General features: G+C 37.8%; 1 protein-coding gene across 1 annotated transcript in view; it reads left to right on the top strand.

Moving 5' to 3' along the window:
• LOC138351738 (uncharacterized) overlaps positions 1-19859 on the top strand; it is a 72410-nt gene extending 52551 nt beyond the window's left edge. The window contains exon 6 of the mRNA XM_069303765.1: positions 19756-19859. Within this exon, the coding sequence (XP_069159866.1) occupies positions 19756-19859 (104 nt within the window). The remainder of the gene's footprint in view (positions 1-19755) is intronic.
• The last annotated feature ends 1454 nt before the right edge of the window (positions 19860-21313 follow it).

The following is a 21313-nucleotide window of genomic DNA, read 5'->3' as shown; positions in this document are numbered from 1 at the left end:
TGGTTGATCAGTCCAGCAACCAGGAGGCCACGTCGACGACCGGGCCGTGGGGACACTAAGCCCCGGAAGCACCTCAAGGTAACCTCAAGGTAACCTGAAGGTAAGGTAGTTTTCAAAATATCTAAAATGTCGAAATTTGACTTTAGACCGTCATTTTAGAGCCGAATTCTGGATCTCTGCACCTATTTGTAGTTTCAATTTCTTACCTTTTATTCCGAAACTATGCCAATTACTGAAAACGGCTAAGGGTCATATTTTGCCCAAACCCCACTGCAGTTTTCAAAATATCTAAAATGTCGAAATTTGACTCTTGAGTGGAATTCTGGATCTCTGCACCTATTTGCAGTTTCAAATTAGGACTTTTTTTTACCGAAAATATGCCAATTACTGAAATGGAAGATGGGTCAATTTTGCCCAATCCCCCCCTGAAGTTTTCAAAATATCTAAAATGTCGGTAATTTGACTCCTGAGCGTCATTTTTGAGCCGAATTCTGGCTGTCTGCACCTATTTACAATTTCAAATTACGATTTTTTATACCGAAAATATGCCAATTACTGAAAACGGCGAAGGGTCATTTATTGCCACAACCCCTCTGCAGTTTTTAAAATATCTGAAATGTCGGATATTTGACTCCTGAGCGTCAATTTTAAGCTGAATTCTGGCTCTTTGCACCTATTTGCAGTTTGAAATTCCTACCTTTTAAACCGAAAATATGCCAATTACTGAAAACAGCGAAGAGTCATATTTTTCCCAAACCCCACTGCAGTTTTCAAAAATATATAAAATGTCGGTAATATGACTCTTGAGCGTTGTTTTTGAGCCGAATTCTGGCTTTCTGCAACTATATTTGCAGTTTCAAATTCCGACTTTTTATACTGAAAATAAGCCTATTACTGAAAACGACGATGGATCATATTTTGCGCAAACCTCACTGCAGTTTTCAAATTATCTAAAATGTCGGAAATTTAACTCATGAGCGTCATTTTTTAGCCGAATTCTGGCTCTCTGCATCTATTTGCAGTTTCAAATTACGAATTTTTATACCAAAAATATGCCAATTACTGAAAACGGCGATGGATCATATTTGCCCAAACCCCCTTGCAGTTTTCAAAATATCAAAAAATGTCGGAAATTTAACTCCTGAGCGTCATTTTTGAGCCGAATTCTGGCTCTCTGAACCTATTTGCTGTTTCAAATTACGATTTTTTATACCGAAAACATGCCAATTACTGAAAACGACGTTGGACCATATTTGCCCAAACCTCCCTGCAATTTTCAAATTATCTAAAATGTCGGAAATTTGACTACTGGGCGTCATTTTTTAACCGAATTCTGGCTCTCTGAGTATTTGCAGTTTCAAATTACGACTTTTTATACCGAAAATATGCTAATCACGGAAAAGTGCTATGGGTCATATTTTGCCCAAACACCACTGCAGTTTTCAAAATTTCTAAAACGTCGGTAATATGACTCCTGAGCGTCTTTTTTTAGCCGAATTCTGGATCTCTGCACCTATTTGCAGTTTCAAATTACGACTTTTTATACCGAAAACATTCCAATTACTGAAAACGGCGAAGGGTCATATTTAGTCCCCCCCCCCCCCCCTCTTAGTTTTTAAAATATCTGAAATGTTGGAAATTTGACTCCTCGGCGTCATTTTTGAGCCGAATTCTGGATCTCTGCACTTATTTGCAGTTTCGAATTATGAATTTTTATGCCTTAAATATACCAATTTCTGAATCGGCGATGGGTTAAATTTTGCCCAAACCCACTTGCAATTTTCAAAATATCTAAAATGTCGGAAATTTAACTCATGAGCGTCATTTTTGTATCGGAATTCTGGCTCTCTGCACCTATTTGCAGTTAAATATTATGACTTTTTATACCGAACATATGCCAATTACTTAAAACGGCGATGGGTCATATTTTGACCAAACCCCTGTGCAGTTCTAAAAATATCTGAAATGTCGGAAATTTCACTCCTGAGCGTTATTTTTGAGCCGAATTCTAGCTCTTTGCAACTATTTGCAGTGTCAAATTCCGAATTTTTGTTCCGAAAATATGCCAATTACTGTAAACTGCGATTTGTCTTATTTTGCCCAAACCCCCCTGCAGTTTTCAAAATATCTAAAATGTTGGAAATTTAACTCATGAGCGTCATTTTTTATCCGAATTCTGGCTCTCTGCACCTATTTGCAGTTTCGTATTATGACTTTTTATACCGAAAATATGCCAATTACTGAATCAGCGATGGGTCATATTTTACCCTAACCCCCCTTGCAGTTTTCAAAATATCTTAAAACTCGGAAATTTGACTCCTGAGCATCATTATTGAGCCGAATTATGGCTCTCTGAACCTATTTGCAGTTTCATATTATGACTTTTTATACAGAAAATATGCCAATTACTGAATCGGCGATGGGTCATATTTTACCCTAACCCCCTTGCAGTTTTCAAAATATCTAAAAACTCGGATATTTGACACCTGAGCGTCATTTTTTAGCTGAATTCAGGATCTGTGCACCTATTTGCAGTTTCAAATTACAAATTTTTATAACAAAAATATGCCAGTTACTGAAAACGGCGATGGGTCTTATTTTGTCCAAACCCCTCTGCAGTGTTCAAAATATCTGAAATGTCTGAAATTTGACTCCTGAATGTCATTTTTGAGTCGAATTCTGGCTCTTTGCACCTATTTGCAATTTAAAATTCCTACCTTTTATACCGAAAATATGCCAATTACTGAAAATGGCAATTGGTCATATTTTGCCCAAACCCTTGTGCAGTTTTCAAAATATCTGATATCGGAAATTTTACTCCTGAGTGCGTTTTTTTAGTCGAATTCTGGCTCTCTGCACTTATTTGCAGTTTTGAATTATGACTTTTTATACCTAAAATATGCCAATTACTGAATCGGCAATGGGTTATATTTTGCCCAAACCCCCCCCCCCCCCCCCCGTAGTGACCAGGCTGTGACTCATACGTCAGGCTGCGAGCAGCCGCGTCTAACAGCCTGGTTGATCAGTCCAGCATCCAGGGGGCCTGGTCGACGACCGGGCCGCGAGGACACTAAGCCCCGGAAGCTCCTCAAGGTAAGGTAGTTTTCAAAATATCTAAAATGTCGAAATGTGACTCCTGGCCGTCATTTTAGAGCCGAATTCTGGATCTCTGTATCTATTTGTAGTTTCAAATTCTTACCTTTTATTCCGAAAATATGCCAATTACTGAAAACGGCTAAGGGTCTTATTTTGTCCAAACCAAACTGTAGGAAATTTCCAACACTGATACAATACTATTGTATTATAATAAATCAGTATTAAAATATACTATTTTCAGTAGTTACTAAAACTTACTATCAGTAATGTTCACATAAACTAACTATTATATATGCATATGGATACTGGAATTCTTACGAAACCAAGCACCAGTATTGCGTCAGATTAAATCTAGTTAAACACATTTATAGCCAGTGTGTTAGAGAATTGAATGTGATTCTATAAAATCATCAGTATTCCGTGTGATAATTATTTATGGATAACATAACTCCTAGATAATTCTAAATCGAGAGTTTTAGCTACAATTGTTATCAAGTAAGAAATTTACCGTCACACGTGAATGCCATGGAGAAAACTAAAATCTTCTCCATTTCTTGTTTACCACCATAAGACGAGAAAGTAATAATATTTAAATCCCTAGAATGACAACCCAGTCTTTATTAAAGTATTTCAGCCACAATCGCGCGAAATAATATTATTCGTGATAAATAATTTTTGTGGTGAATGCGGGACGCGGGTTGAAGAGGGAAAGGAGACGCCATTGTGTGTGTGTGTGTGGTGTACTCGTGTTGCGGAATTGAGCAACAAAGGTCGTGGCGTCAGAGTCTGAGACACGTGACGTTGAGATTATCAGCAAGAATTACACTGATACTTAACCCAGAATGAATTATTATTGTTCTACGTGATCTGCAGTGCTCGGTCAACTAATAATGCGTCGATATTCAAACCAAGGTCTCAACCATGTGTACGACATTGTGGTACTTTGAGCCTGAGACGCGATACCGGCAGGCTTCAGCATAATTTGCACCTTTCGATAAGTATATAGTTCTTTTTTGATGCATCATTAGAGATCGTATATGTCGTGGGCAGCCTGTCGTTATATCGAACGACTACAAAAAATCCAACGTTAGTACCGCACTAATTTTTATTTTATATTTCATGAATATTGAGATTTAAGTAGCCTAGTTCAATGCTACGTAATGTCCCTTAAATTACAGCTCGTATGTGAGGAGTCAACGAGCTGTTACCTACATTCGTGTTATTCACCTCTAAGGGCTACTACGAGGAATTCCTGAGATCACGAGGACGAGGCGTGAATGATGTCATAGAAATCGTCTTAAAGCTAAGACTTTTTGTACACATTTAATTACTCCAATTTTTGCTATTTGTTCATGATTCTATCTAATTGAATACTCGTCATGTACACTGGAGATAATATGTGTTTATTTAGATGATTACTTTCTAATGCTAATAATCTCTTTAATTTCTGGTGGTAATCTCCTATTGATTCTTTAATATTTTGGTCACAATATTATTCATCAAACAATGAACTGGTGTACGAACCACACTAGTTCCTAGACGTATATGAAGTTCTAGCAATACCCCCCCAATGTAGGTGTTTGAGGTTCTGACTTAAGTTAATTAACCATACAGCCCATTAATTATTTGATTATGCTTTCTAATATTTATCCATAGACACTGGTTCTTCCTTGTGTTTCTAATGATCACTTTTTATTAGTTTCCCTCTTTTCTTAAAAGTGGGTGGTCCTTCGTAATTGATTTCATTAATTTAATAATTAAATAAATTCAGTCCAGCCCAGATATCCCACATTATGGTCCTTATCGAACCGGATAAACATAAATATAAATAAATACATACTAATTAGTAATAACTAATCATCGTGTGAGGTAGTCTAGACTAACCCCATTAATTAACCGTGTCTACTGACAGAGTAACACACAGGTTAGCCTAATTCACACCAATTCATTGCTACTTATACCTCATGTATAAGGTAGCACTCGTGGGACACAGTCAATTACCCACAACATTTAGACCTATACCTCATACTGAAGTAAGAATCTTTAGGTCACCAGAAGCAACAGCTCATAACTTTTATAACAATTCCACACTAACACCTACGTTAGAGTGGCCTCACCATCTAACTATTATTTATTTAGGTGGTAATGACATCCATCCTACTCGTCATCCAGCTGAGGTGATTAATCACCTTAAAACCATAATTTCTTCATTTAAACTCATCAGCAAATTCGGTAGTATTCACATTAGTGGAACCTCGCCAACTGAGTAATGATAATCGTTGGGGAGTAACACCAGAATATTACCAGAGAGCTGCCAAATACATAAACTTTAGGCTTAAAAAACGAGTAGGATTGGATGCCACTTATATCCAATTTACAGCCAGACCATACAGGCAAAACCTGGCAAGAGATGGTGTACACCTGTCAGGTGAGTCTAGGTCACATGTAGTTGACAAATTGATCAACACAATCAATTATCACAAACGGCTGTGGCTAGCAAGCTAAAATTAACTGTACATAATTGTTTTCACTTGTGTGTGCAAGTGGCACATTTCTATAAACTATATAATAAAAAAAAAAAAAATACAGCACAACTATATATTCACATTACTGCACCACAATAATCTTTGCCAACCTTTATTAGGTAGGAATTTAGGCTATGATTGTGCTGAATTTGGCACAAACACAAACTAAATAAATTTGTAGTTTCTTAGGTAGAAATTCTCACGACTAGGCTTGAGCTAGTTAGTAGTACATATATTATTCATTTGTGCTGACCCTATCAAGGGTGGGATTAAACCTTAAGATAACTCTGATTAGAGTATATCCATATTATTTCTTCTTGTACTCATTATTTTGTGTATATACATTTTGAGTGCTGCTGAATGATCACAATTACATCTAATGGTGATAAAGATGAACTAGCCGGACGAAAGTTAATGGTGAAGTTCAAGCACTACTCAAAATAATTAGTTATTTCTTGTTAGGTAGGTAAATTAACCTCTGAAAGAGGTGGTGTAGTCTATTCAAATATATTAGGCTATTAATATTGATATTGAACTCCATTGAATGAGTCAACATCCCAGTTATCTCAGTAACAACTATTTACTGTCAAACCAGCCTTTACCCACCATAATGGAAACGGCTGAGAAAATGAAAAGGACCCTTATCGGTCTGAAAGGTCATTTGACCCGACAGATTACTAAATGTCAAAATCTGTCACAACAGTCACCTGTTGACTACTTTGAATTAGAAGATTTACTTCAAATTGCTGAAAGCAAATTCGCCCATATTAAGCAACATATGAATCTGTATTTGACAGAACTTCACTCAACTTCTATAGGTAATAGTGAACTTGAGGATATTGTAAATGACTTAGCCGAGTATGAAGATGATATACAGGTTAAGCTTCAACCCTTTAAAAAGCAAATTGCTAAAAACAAATTAACAATACCTTCTACTGCACATACAGATCCTGATGTCAAATTACCTCAAATCAACATACCCACATTCTCTGGTAACGAGAATGAAAGTTGGGATGATTTCTGGAGTAAATTCGTGGATGCAGTAGACTCTAAAGTCAACATCCTCAAACAACCAAATTCACTTATTTACAAAGCTTGTTACGAAATGAAGCCTTGAAAGTAATCTCTAATATAACACTGACCAGTGATGGTTACACCCTAGCTGTTCAATTGCTCAAAACCAACTACGATAACAAGGAGAGAACTATTACTGTCTTAGTTCAAAATTACTAGATTTACCATCTGCTAATAATTCTACGTATTCTCTCCAAACTTTCAGGCTAGAGTTAGAATCTTTACTCAAGGCCTTAAGCCTTAAAGTCCAAATTCAGACAGCTGAATGGATGACCAAAGTAGTTGTTAGGCGAAAATTGCCAAGAGAAACCTTAGATAAATTGTGTACTATGTACAATAAAACCTTTCTGACCTTGAAAGAAATTACAGAAGGTCTACATACCTTAGTCGAAAGACAGAGCCAACCAAAATGGGAAAAGTGTTTCAAACTTCTCTACTAACTCCCATCGTAACTCAGCTCATATTGACACTTCAGTCAAACCCAAAACGACTCTAAATAAGTCTAATAAATTTAAACCTAGGACTGCTCCATCCACTGGAAAAGGGAGTGGTAATGTAGGTACTTATTCAGTATCTCCTTCTGGTGTAACCAATGACTTGTCTACTAAAGGGACAAAGTCAACCAGAGAGATAAGGTGTCTGTTCTGTAGTCAAGAACATGCCACCTACCAATGCACTGTTTATCCTAACTTTAATACCAGGATTAAACGGTTACAAGAAATACACAGGTGCACCAAGTGCATGGGCTCTCATGATCCCAGTAAATGTGTAGTGCAACTACGTTCATGCAGTATATGCAACAAAGGTATACATCATTATGCCTTGTGTAGAAAAACTTCTACCCAATCCATGACAACTGGGGAGAATTCCACGAATTCTACCACAGTACAATATTGCAAGGTACATCAAGAAATAAATGAACTTGCTACTGAGCAAGGCAATAATATCACTCTGCCTACAGCTCAACTTAGATTAATTAACAGGAAATCCAGAGTTAACACTAGAGGTCTTTTCGACCAAGGATCACAGAAAACCTTCATTACACAACAATTAGTCGAGCAGTTAAAATTAAAACCTGCCAAAAGTGTGAGATTGAATATTTCTGGTTTCTTGACTAATAGTGGACCTCGTGAATACCAAGTAGTTAAGGTATTAGTGAGACCTGGATCTTCCACTAGTCCAATACAAGCGGTAGTAGTAGACAAACTTCCTACAGACCTGCAGGTCACAGGATTAGCTCGCACTGTGAAATATCTTAAACGAAACCGCATGAGGCTAGTAGACTACAAAATAAATTCTGACTGCCTCACTGATGTTGGAATACTTATAGGCGCTGACCATTATTATAAATTTATAACGGGATGCACCAGATAACACGGAATGAATTTGCTGTCATCTGCTGGAGGCAAATTGCTTACTGGACCGGTGCTTTTCCAACAAAATCCAGCGTCAACCAACCAACAATCTAACAATACAATAGTGGCGTGACTAGGCTTGGAACAGTCACCCCTACATTTCAGAGAAATATCTGAAGATATTGAGTCTGATCCACCTGTACATCGTCTGTGGGATTTAGACACTTTAGGTATTATCCCTGAACAACCAAGCCCTGATGATATGTGGATTTACCAGCAATATCTGGATACAGTTGTCTATAAAGATAAACAATACTGGGTGAGACTACCATGGAAGTTGAATCATCCACAACTTCCAGTTAATTATTTCATGGCAGCCTCACAATTACAGTCTCAATTAACACGACTGAAGAAGCAGCCAGACAAACTGAACATGTATCATCAACTAATCCAACAACAACTCAACAGTAAATTTATCGAGGTTGTTGATAATGATGACCGAAAAACAGGTCACTATTTACCTCATCACGCTGTGGTGAAAGATTCATTGACGACACCAATACGTATTGTCTTCAACTGTAGTGCTAAAGTGAAGCCAAACAGTGTGTCTTTGAATGAATGTCACCAAACGGGACCTAGCCTAACACAAAGGCTACATGATGTGTTATTACGATTCCGTACTGGTATTTTTGCTTATACTGCTGATATCAGTAAAGCTTTCCTTAGAGTAGGTTTACAAGAGGAGGATCGTAATTACACCAAGTTTCTCTGGATTAAGGACCCACTGGATCCTAACAGTGATATCATAACTTATCGTTTTGCCTCAGTGCTATTCGGAGCGACTTCCTCCCCGTTTCTACTTCAAGCAACATTAGATACACATTTGAGGAAGTCAAATAGCCCTTATAAGGCAGAAATCAGTGACAACTTGTATGTCGATAATTTCCAGGGAACTACAAATGATCAATCCAATTTGGTAGAAATCTACCATGAAGCTAACCGTGAGTTGTTAGGAGCCAATATGCCACTACAATCATAGACCTCAAATAATAAATCATTAAACCAGATAATCGAGAAAGAGTTTCCAGGTTATCAGGTACCTAATCAATTAAAAGTTCTAGGTGTGGAATGGAACACAAGTACTGACGAGATGAATGTCAAGTCAGTACAAACCGATAATTCATCCCTTACCATGAGAAAATTACTCTCGTATGTCAGTCAACCATTTGACCCTTTTGGCTTACTTAGTCCTATATTAATAAGGGGCAAACTCCTAATGCAGGAATGCTGGCAGAAACATATGGGATGGGATGATACGTTGCCAATTGAGTTGCAAGCTAAATGGCAGATACTCACAACAGATTTCAATCAGTTAAGTGTTTTGAAATTTCCTCGTAATGCTTCAGGACAAAACTTGCCCACAAATTTGCACGTTTTTTGCGATGCCTCTGGTAAAGCGTATGGCGCTGTATCCTACTTAGTCAATAGTGCAGAATCAATTTTGTTCACATCTAAAGCAAGAGTTGCTCCCATTAAGAAGAGATCTTTACCTCAAATGGAGTTAACTGCATTGCTGGTGGGAGTAAGATTGGCTCATTGCCTGATCAAGACACTCAATAATATCCACTTTGGTGAGATTGTCGTGTGGTCAGACAATGAGGCAGTCTTACAATGGGTAAGAAACAACAACAATAAAACTCCCTACGTTAGTAATCGTGTTAGGGAAATTTATGAATTATCTGCTGAATATAAATTCAGACATGTTCCCACTAAGGACAATCCTGCAGATTACTTATCTCGAGGATTGACACTAAAACAACTTATCAAGTCTTCGATGTGGCTTAATGGACCTTCATGGCTTATTAGTGGTCAGTGGCCCAAACAAAAGCCACAAGTCATAGTGACCAATATCACTACTCCCATGAAAGAACCAGAACCTCATCGAATCTTAGTTATTAATCCTCACAATTATTCTAACTTGAGTAAGTTATTAAGAGTGACAGCACATGTGTTTGACTTTCTTGCTAAGATAGGAATCAGACATAAGTTTCCCAATCCTATCCTCTACTGGATCAAACGTGCCCAGCAAGAGACATATGGAAGTGAATATGAAAATCTTCCAGATAAATTAACCAAGTCTCTAGGTATCTGGTATGATCTTGAGGTTATCTTGAGATGATTTCGGGGCTTTTAGTGTCCCCGCGGCCCGGTCCTCGACCAGGCCTTTCCCCCCAGGAAGCAGCCCGTGACAGCTGACTAGCTCCCAGGTACCTATTTACTGCTAGGTAACAGGGGCATTCAGGGTGAAAGAAACTTTGCCCATTTGTTTCTGCCTCGTGCGGGAATCGAACCCGTGCCACGGAATTACGAGTCCTGCGCGCTATCCACCAGGCTACGAGGCCCTCCTGATGCCAACACTCATAATATATTAAGGTGTGGAGGACGTTTGCTTCATGCCAAAATTGATCTGGATACATAGAATCCAATCCTTCTACCACGTCACAACATCATTACCAAACTTCTAGTTTTACATCACCATCAATATGGTACTTTGCATGGTGGAGTGTTAGACACTCTCACCGACCTTAGACAAAAATATTGGCTTCCTCAAGGTCGTCAAACAGTCAAATCAATTATTAAATTCTGTGTGATCTGCAAAAGATACGATGCTCGAGTGTGTCCTTACCCAGGACCTCCACCACTCCCTGAAGAAAGAGTAGTTCATCTTCGTCCCTTTGAGACCACTGGTGTCGATTACACAGGAGCCATACTTCTCACTGGCAATCCAGATAAGATACCAGTGAAAGCTTATATTTGCCTCTTCACGTGTGCTACCACGCGAGGCGTACATCTAGAAGTAACTTCGGACATGAGTGCTGAAGCCTTCATCCAAGCTTTTCGTAGATTTGCAGCTCGCAGATCCTGTCCCAAACTAATGATATCAGACAATGGTTCAAATTTTGTAGCAGGAGAAGCCTGTCTGCGAGAGGTATGGAATCATCCAGAAGTGCAGTCAGTCCTACAGAGACGACAATGCCACTGGAAATTTATAGCTCCCAGAGCCCCCTGGCAAGGTGGGTTCTACGAACGTATGATAGGAACTGTCAAGAAGTGTTTAAGGAAGACCTTGCATCGACAGAAAATTAGTTACTCCGAACTCCAAACACTTGTCGTGGAAATCGAGGAGCGAGTCAACAATCGCCCATTAACATACCTATCAGATAATTTCTCACAGAGAGAACCTCTGAGTCCCTCACACTTAATACATGGAGGCCTGCTGAGCCCTCTAATACCTTTGGCAGAAGAGGACCCCGTCGACCCTTCACATGTAACCAGGAGTTACTTAGTAGAAAGTTACCAACATCTTTCAAGAGTAATTGAAAGGTGGAATGAGGTGTGGACTCGAGAGTACCTCACAGCTCTACGAGAGTACCACTACGGAGCTTCGAGTCCCTATAATAAAGTACAACTTAAACCAGGAGACCTAGTATTGGTTGACAGTGATGGACCAAGGTCCGAGTGGCCCATAGGCAAAATTGTTGCTATCCACCCAGATCACCAAGGCATCCTGAGAGTAGTCAAGGTTTTATGCCGATTCAACACTACCCTAAAAACCTTAGAGAAGTTGGTACCTCTCGAATTAGCAGAACGAGAGTGGTTACCAGAACCAGCTTCACCAACAGTTTCCTAGGACAACAACTCTGATCCACCGAGCAACCGCCCTACTAGAGCTGCTGCTCAACAATGCAAACGGAAACTACAAGCCTATTATAGCTTCGACCAAGAGCAAATAATTTCCCATCCAATTTAAGTAATCATGATGATACTGTGTTGTAATGTCAAGTAACAAATCGTTACAAGTCACAATGACCCAGAACGTTCTCATCACAGTGGATTCTCAGTTACTTTAAATTGTATGATTTAAATCTTAATTTGTTGTATAGGCTATTAATAATAACATTATTTCGTCTAGAGTATCTGAGAGTTTACAAAACTTTAAGACTTAGTAACATAAACATTACATGTCATAGCGACACCAGTCCCAGAGTTCATTGTAGGCTTTATTAGTCATTAACTTTAGATGATTTCCAATAACATGTTCCATTCAACATGAACTTCTTTGCAAGACTTAAGTTTCTGGCATGTCCTTGACAATTACGGGACATCCGTTACGTGTGTGTACTAACATACTAACATATTAACATTAATACTAACTTCGGGATAGGTATGTCAGTACTCAACATTGCACTGCGACCCGAGAAATCTCCCCCCGGAGTTATGTTGGAAATTTCCAACACTAATACAATACTATTGTATTATAATAAATCAGTATTAAAATATACTAATTTCAGTAGTTACTAAAACTTATTAACAGTAATGTTCACATAAACTAACTATTATATCTGCATATGGATACTGGAATTCTTACGAAACCAAGCACCAGTATTGCGTCAGATTATATCTAGTTAAACACATTTATAGCCAGTGTGTTAGAGAATTAAATGTGATTCTCTAAAATCATCAGTATTCCGTGTGATAATTATTTATGGATAACATAACTCCCAGGTAATTCTAAATCGAGAGTTTTAGCTACAATTGTTATCAAGTAAGAAATTTTCCGTCGCGTGAATTTCATGGAGAAAACTAAAATCTTCTCCATTTCTTGTTTACCACCATAAGACGAGAAAGTAATAATATTTAAATCCCTAGAATTACAACCCAGTCTTTATTAAAGTCTTTCAGCCACAATCGCGCGAAATAATATTATTCGTGATAAATAATTTCTGTGGTGAATGCGGGACGCGGGTTGAAGAGGGAAAGGAGACGCCATTGTGTGTGTGTGTGGTGTACTCGTGTTGCGGAATTGAGCAACAAAGGTCGTGGGGTCAGAGTCTGAGACACGTGACGTTGAGATTATCAGCAAGAATTAAACTGATACTCAACCCAGAATGAATTATTATTGTTCTACGTGATCTGCAGTGCTCGGTCAACTAATAACGCGTCGATATTCAAGCCAAGCTATCAACCATGTGTACGACATTGTGGAAGTTTGAGCCTGAGACGCGATACTGGCAGGCTTCAGCATAATTTGCACCTTTCGATAAGTATATAGTTCTTTTTTGATGCATCATTAGAGATCGTATATGTCGTGGGCAGCCTGTCGTAATATATCGAACGACTACAAAAAATCCAACGTTAGTACCGCACTAATTTTTATTTTATATTTCATGAATATTGAGATTTAAGTAGCCTAGTTCAATGCTACGTAATATCCCTTAAATTACAGCTCGTATGTGAGGAGTCAACGAGCTGTTACCTACATTCATGTTATTCACCTCTAAGGGCTTCTACGAGGAATTCCTGAGATCACGAGGACGAGGCTTGAATGATGTCATAGAAATCGTCTTTAAGCTAAGACTTTTTGTACACATATAATTACTACAATTTTTGCTATTTGTTCATGATTCTATCTAATTGAATACTCGTCATGTACACTGGAGATAATATGTGTTTATTTAGATGATTACTTTCTAATGCTAATAATCTCTTTAATTTCTGGTGGTAATCTCCTATTGATTCTTTAACATTTTGGTCACAATATTATTCATCAAACAATGAACTGGTGTACGAACCACACTAGTTCCTAGACGTATATGAAGTTCTAGCAATACCCCCCCAATGTAGGTGTTTGAGGTTCTGACTTAAGTTAATTAACCATACAGCCCATTAATTATTTAAGTGATTATGCTTTCTAATATTTATCCATAGACACTGCTTCTTCCTTGTGTTTTTAATGATCACTTTTTATTAGTTTCCCTCTTTTCTTAAAAGTGGGTGGTCCTTCGTAATTGATTTCATTAATTTAATAATTAAATAAATTGAGTCCAGCCCAGATATTCCACATTATGGTCCTTATCGAACCGGATAAACATAAATATAAATATATACATACTAATTAGTAATAACTAATCATCGTGTGAAGTAGTCTAGACTAACCCCATTAATTAACCGTGTCTACTGACAGAGTAACACACAGGTTAGCCTAATTCACACCAATTCATTGCTACTTATACCTCATGTATAAGGTAGCACTCGTGGGACACAGTCAATTACCCATAACATTTAGACCTATACCTCATACTGAAGTAAGAATCTTTAGGTCACCAGAAGCAACAGTTCATAACTTTTATAACAATTCCACACTAACACCTACGTTAGAGTGGCCTCACCATCTAACTATTATTTATTTAGGTGGTAATGACATCCATCCTACTCGTCATCCAGCTGAGGTGATTAATCACCTTAAAACCATAATTTCTTCATTTAAACTCACATTAGTGTATTCACATTAGTGGAACCTCGCCAACTGACTAATGATAATCGTTGGGGAGTAACACCAGAATATTACCAGAGAGCTGCCAAATACATAAACTTCAGGCTGAAAAAACGAGTACGATTGGATGCCACTTATATTCAATTTACAGCCAGACCATACAGACAAAACCTGGCTAGAGATGGTGTACACCTGTCAGGTGAGTCTAGGTCACATGTAGTTGACAAATTGATCTATACAATCAATTATCACAAACGGCTGTGGCTAGCAAGCCAAAATTAACTGTACATAATTGTTTTCACTTGTGTGTGCAAGTGGCACATTTCTATAAACTATATAATCCAAAAAAAAACAAAAATACAGCACAACTATATATTCACATTACTGCACCACAATAATCTTTGCCAACCTTTATTAGGTAGGAATTTAGGCTGTGATTGTGCTGAATTTGGCACAAACACAGACTAAATAAATTTGTAGTTTCTTAGGTAGAAATTCTCACGACTAGGCTTGAGCTAGTTAGTAGTACATATATTATTCATTTGTGCTGACCCTATCAAGGGTGGGATTAAACCTTAAGATAACTCTGATTAGAGTATATCCATATTATTTCTTCTTGTACTCATTATTTTGTGTGTATACATTTTGAGTGCTGCTGAATGATCACAATTACATCTAATGGTGATAAAGATGAACTAGCCGGACGAAAGTTAATGGTGAAGTTCAAGCACTACTCAAAATAATTAGTTATTTCTTGTTAGGTAGGTAAATTAACCTCTGAAAGAGGTGGTGTAGTCTATTCAAATATATTAGGCTATTAATATTGATATTGAACTCCATTGAATGAGTCAATATCCCAGTTATCTCAGTAACAACTATTTACTGTCAAACCAGCCTTTACCCACCATAATGGAAACGGCTGAGAAAATGAAAAGGACCCTTATCGGTTTGAAAGGTCATTTGACCCGACAGATTACTAAATGTCAAAATCTGTCACAACAGTCACCTGTTGACTACTTTGAATTAGAAGATTTACTTCAAATTGCTGAAAGCAAATTCGCCCATATTAAGCAACATATGAATCTGTATTTGACAGAACTTCACTCAACTTCTATAGGCAATAGTGAACTTGAGGATGTCGTAAATGACTTAGCGGAGTATGAAGATGATATACAGGTTAAGCTTCAACCCTTTAAAAAGCAAATTGCTAAAAACAAATTAACAATACCTTCTACTGCACATACAGATCCTGATGTCAAATTACCTCAAATCAACATACCCACATTCTCTGGTAGCGAGAATGAAAGTTGGGATGATTTCTGGAGTAAATTCGTGGATGCAGTAGACTCTAAAGTCAACATCCTCAAACAACCAAATTCACTTATTTACAAGGCTTGTTACGAAATGAAGCCTTGAAAGTAATCTCAAATATAACACTGACCAGTGATGGTTACACCCTAGCTGTTCAATTGCTCAAAACCAACTACGATAACAAGGAGAGAACTATTACTGTCTTAGTTCAAAAATTACTAGATTTACCATCTGCTAATAATTCTACAGATTCTCTCCAAACTTTCAGGCTGGAGTTAAAATCTTTACTCAAGGCCTTAAGCCTTAAAGTCCAAATTCAGACAGCTGAATGGATGACCAAAGTAGTTGTTAGGCGAAAATTGCCAAGAGAAACCTTAGATAAATTGTGTACTATGTACAATAAAACCTTTCTGACCTTGAAAGAAATTACAGAAGGTCTACATACCTTAGTCGAAAGACAAAGAGTCAACTAAGATGGGAAAAGTGTTTCAAAGTTCTCTACTAACTCCCATCGTAACTCAGCTCATATTGACACTTCAGTCAAACCCAAAACGACTCTAAATAAGTCTAATAAATTTAAACCTAGGACTGCTCCATCCACTGGAAAAGGGAGTGGTAATGTAGGTACTTATTCAGTATCTCCTTCTGGTGTAACCAATGACTTGTCTACTAAAGGGACAAAGTCAACCAGAGAGATAAGGTGTCTGTTCTGTAGTCAAGAACATGCCACCTACCAATGCACTGTTTATCCTAACTTTAATACCAGGATTAAACGGTTACAAGAAATACACAGGTGCACCAAGTGCATGGGCTCTCATGATCCCAGTAAATGTGTAGTGCAACTACGTTCATGCAGTAGATGCAACAAAGGTATACATCATTATGCCTTGTGTAGAAAAACTTCTACCCAATCCATGACAACTGGGGAGAATTCCACGAATTCTACCACAGTACAATATTGCAAGGTATATCAAGAAATAAATGAACTTGCTACTGAGCAAGGCAATAATATCACTCTGCCTACAGCTCAACTTAGATTAATTAACAGGAAATCCAGAGTTAACACTAGAGGTCTTTTCGACCAAGGATCACAGAAAACCTTCATTACACAACAATTAGTCGAGCAGTTAAAATTAAAACCTGCCAAAAGTGTGAGATTGAATATTTCTGGTTTCTTGACTAATAGTGGACCTCGTGAATACCAAGTAGTTAAGGTATTAGTGAGACTTCGATCTTCCACTAGCCCAATACAAGTGGTAGTAGTAGACAAACTTCCTACAGACCTGCAGGTCACAGGATTAGCTCGCACTGCGAAATATCTTAAACGAAACCGCATGAGGCTAGCAGACTACAAAATAAATTCTGACTGCCTCACTGATGTTGGAATACTTATAGGCGCTGACCATTATTATAAATTTATAACGGGATGCACCAGATAACACGGAATGAATTTGTTGTCATCTGCTGGAGGCAAATTGCTTACTGGACCGGTGCTTTTCCAACAAAATCCAGCGTCAACCAACCAACAATCTAACAATACAATAGTGGCGTGACTAGGCTTGGAACAGTCACCCCTACATTTCAGAGAAATATCTGAAGATATTGAGTCTGATCCACCTGTACATCGTCTGTGGGATTTAGACACTTTAGGCATTATCCCTGAACAACCAAGCCCTGATGATATGTGGATATACCAGCAATATCTGGATACAGTTGTCTATAAAGATAAACAATACTGGGTGAGACTACCATGGAAGTTGAATCATCCACAACTTCCAGTTAATTATTTCATGGCAGCCTCACAATTACAGTCTCAATTAACACGACTGAAGAAGCAGCCAGACAAACTGAACATGTATCATCAACTAATCCAACAACAACTCAACAGTAAATTTATCAAGGTTGTTGATAATGATGACCGAAAAACAGGTCACTATTTACCTCATCACGCTGTGGGGAAAGATTCATTGACGACACCAATACGTATTGTCTTCAACTGTAGTGCTGAAGCCAAAGTGAAGCCAAACAGTGTGTCTTTGAATGAATGTCTCCAAACGGGACCTAACCTAACACAAAGGCTACATGATGTGTTATTACGATTCCGTACTGGTATTTTTGCTTATACTGCTGATATCAGTAAAGCTTTCCTTAGAGTAGGTTTACAAGAGGAGGATCGTAATTACGCCAAGTTTCTCTGGATTAAGGACCTACTGGATCCTAACAGTGATATCATAACTTATCGTTTTGCCTCAGTGCTATTCGGAGCGACTTCCTCCCCGTTTCTACTTCAAGCAACATTAGATACACATTTGAGGAAGTCAAATAGCCCTTATAAGGCAGAAATCAGTGACAACTTGTATGTCGATAATTTCCAGGGAACTACAAATGATCAATCCAATTTGGTAGAAATCTACCATGAGGCTAACCGTGAGATGTTAGGAGCCAATATGCCACTACAATCATGGACCTCAAATAATAAATCATTAAACCAGATAATCGAGAAAGAGTTTCCAGGTTATCAGGTGCCTAATCAATTAAAAGTTCTGGGTGTGGAATGGAACACAAGTACTGACGAGATGAATGTCAAGTCAGTACAAACCGATAATTCATCCCTTACCATGAGAAAATTACTCTCGTATGTCAGTCAACCATTTGACCCTTTAGGCTTACTTAGTCCTATATTAATAAGGGGCAAACTCCTAATGCAGGAATGCTGGCAGAAACATATGGGATGGGATGATACGTTGCCAATTGAGTTGCAAGCTAAATGGCAGATACTCACAACAGATTTCAATCAGTTAAGTGTTTTGAAATTTCCTCGTAATGCTTCAGGACAAAACTTGCCCACAAATTTGCACGTTTTTTTGCGATGCCTCTGGTAAAGCATATGGCGCTGTATCCTACTTAGTCAATAGTGCAGAATCAATTTTGTTCACATCTAAAGCAAGAGTTGCTCCCATTAAGAAGAGATCTTTACCTCAAATGGAGTTAACTGCATTGCTGGTGGGAGTAAGATTGGCTCATTGCCTGACCAAGACACTCAATAATATCCACTTTGGTGAAATCGTCGTGTGGTCAGACAATGAGGCAGTCTTACAATGGGTAAGAAACAACAACAACAATAAAACTCCCTACGTTAGTAATCGTGTTAGGGAAATTTATGAATTATCTGCTGGATATAAATTCAGACATGTTCCCACTAAGGACAATCCTGCAGATTACTTATCTCGAGGATTGACACTAAAACAACTTATCAAGTCTTCGATGTGGCTTAATGGACCTTCATGGCTTATTAGTGGTCAGTGACCCAAACAAAAGCCACAAGTCATAGTGACCAATATCACTACTCCCATGAAAGAACCAGAACCTCATCGAATCTTAGTTATTAATCCTCACAATTATTCTAACTTGAGTAAGTTATTAAGAGTGACAGCACATGTGTTTGACTTTCTTGCTAAGATAGGAATCAGACATAAGTTTCCCAATCCTATCCTCTACTGGATCAAACGTGCCCAGCAAGAGACATATGGAAGTGAATATGAAAATCTTCCAGATAAATTAACCAAGTCTCTAGGTATCTTGTATGATGCCAACACTCCTAAGTAGGTTATGTAAGGTCGGTGTTTTCTATGAAGCTTTTCAAGGGAAACTATTATGTTAAGTATGTCACCTATGCACATATTTAATAAGTCAATATTGACTTATTAAATTTGTGAGAACGGGTTGCGCTAGGAGAGGTGGCAGCAAACCTGGACCTAGATTCATGAAGCTCTGTGTATTTCTTCGTAAGTGGGTTTGCTACGAAGGTTCCTAAGTGCGCCCTAAGAAGAGGCTTAGGTGCAATTCAATAACGTCCACTTAGGAAGAAAATTGTTGGTTCACCTGCGCGCCGATAGAGGTCACTACTGTGTTTCGTTTGGCCAATCAGAGAGCAGCAACATTCTTCATATTGAAGATTTAGCGCTGGCTTATCGGAGCTCTACTGCCTCCTATTTACCTCGAATTTTCTTATAAAATTAGTATATTTCGAAGTAAAACAATGTTTTTTCAACTTCTACAGCTAGCACCGACATTGTAGTAAACAAATATGTTACATTTGCTGCTTACCTACGTAATTCTAAGAGATACTGTGAAGCTGTCCGTGTTGCTCGGAAGATGCGTTGACAATTATTGTATATATTTACTGAATTTACCCAAGGGCCACTAACTATCTAGTGGCCTCGAAAAGGACAGAAAGCCGGCGGCTTGTTAAAGAGCTCGCCAATTGTCTTAATGATATTTTTTAGCTGGAATTTGGCATTTACGGCTTCAGCGGGAAGGCGGTTCCATGGGTTTATAGCCCTCTTGGTGGAAAAAAAAACATCTGTTTTCAGTCCTACTTGAGAGAACATACTCTCCAACACTATATCTATGATTGCCCTGTTATCAGTGACTTCATAACAAATGGTATGAGGTATTTTGAGCTCTGTAATTACTTCATACACTCAGGAATATTGGAAGATATTCTTGTGCTGCACCCAGAGTTTGCCAGTGGAGGCTAATAGATCAGCATTAAGTATTTTGTTCTCTCCTAATTCCATGTATGACTGGCCAATCTGTGAGGTGAGGATGTTGGATGAGCTTGTAGCTGGTTTTTGATCTACACTGTGTGGTCCTTTATACAGAATAGGGAAGCAGCACATTGCTGTGTATACCTAAACATGTTTAAAAATACATTGTTTGAGAGGAGTCTGGTAGAAACTGGTAAGAGTAATTATAATATAATGTTTCCATGATTCAGTGCTTACCTCTTGTGAAAATTGCTTAGAGTTGTTTAGTCAGAGTTGATTTGTTTCTTGTATTGAGGCTGGTATTTTCTAAATTGATTCCATGTACAGTATGTCTAACCATCCTGTGAGATGGGAATATTAGATAAACTTATAGCTAGTTTTTTATCTACACTGTGTAATATTCCATATAGAATAGGGTAGTAGTACATTGCTGTGTATACCTAATCTTCTCAATAAAAAAAATCAGTAATAAAGATTTTAAATTATAGTTTGTATTATTACAAATTCAGTACTGTATTATCCTTATTAAATCATGTTGACCATGGATCATTAAGATCTCATGTTGATATGTAATAGTCATATTTCTTTTGAACTGCTAATCCATGCTAATCATTCATTAAATTGTGCATTATGTCTCAATTTTTCACTTCCTTGGATATACTGTACAGTACAAAAAGATAGGATAAAAATAAACCAGTAATATTTCTTTCATTATATTTTTCATTTAAATAACTGCATCAATATTTTTACAGCTGCCAGGATTTGTTTTACCATACAGGTGCATTATTTGTTAAAAAAAAAATTGGTTTATTGTTACACACAATGGTGCTACATAGCCTTCCCAGCTTGGTGCCTTCTTTTAATACTTACTGATTTAAAAATAAATAATAAATACATTTTATTCAGGAAAAGTACATACAGTTGATTTACAAACATAATGTTGGATTTATAGACAGAGCTAGTACATACAATACCTAAAGTCACTAATACTCATAGCATTTCAGGCAAGGTGTGGGGGAAAAAACACAGACTAAAACTTAATAGTAATCGGGATTAGGTATAAATTGT

Source organism: Procambarus clarkii, chromosome 50, assembly GCF_040958095.1.
Source record: "Procambarus clarkii isolate CNS0578487 chromosome 50, FALCON_Pclarkii_2.0, whole genome shotgun sequence".
NCBI lineage: Eukaryota > Metazoa > Arthropoda > Malacostraca > Decapoda > Cambaridae > Procambarus > Procambarus clarkii.
The sequence above is the reverse complement of the archived record's forward strand: the minus strand, read 5'-3'. Positions and strand labels throughout refer to the sequence as shown.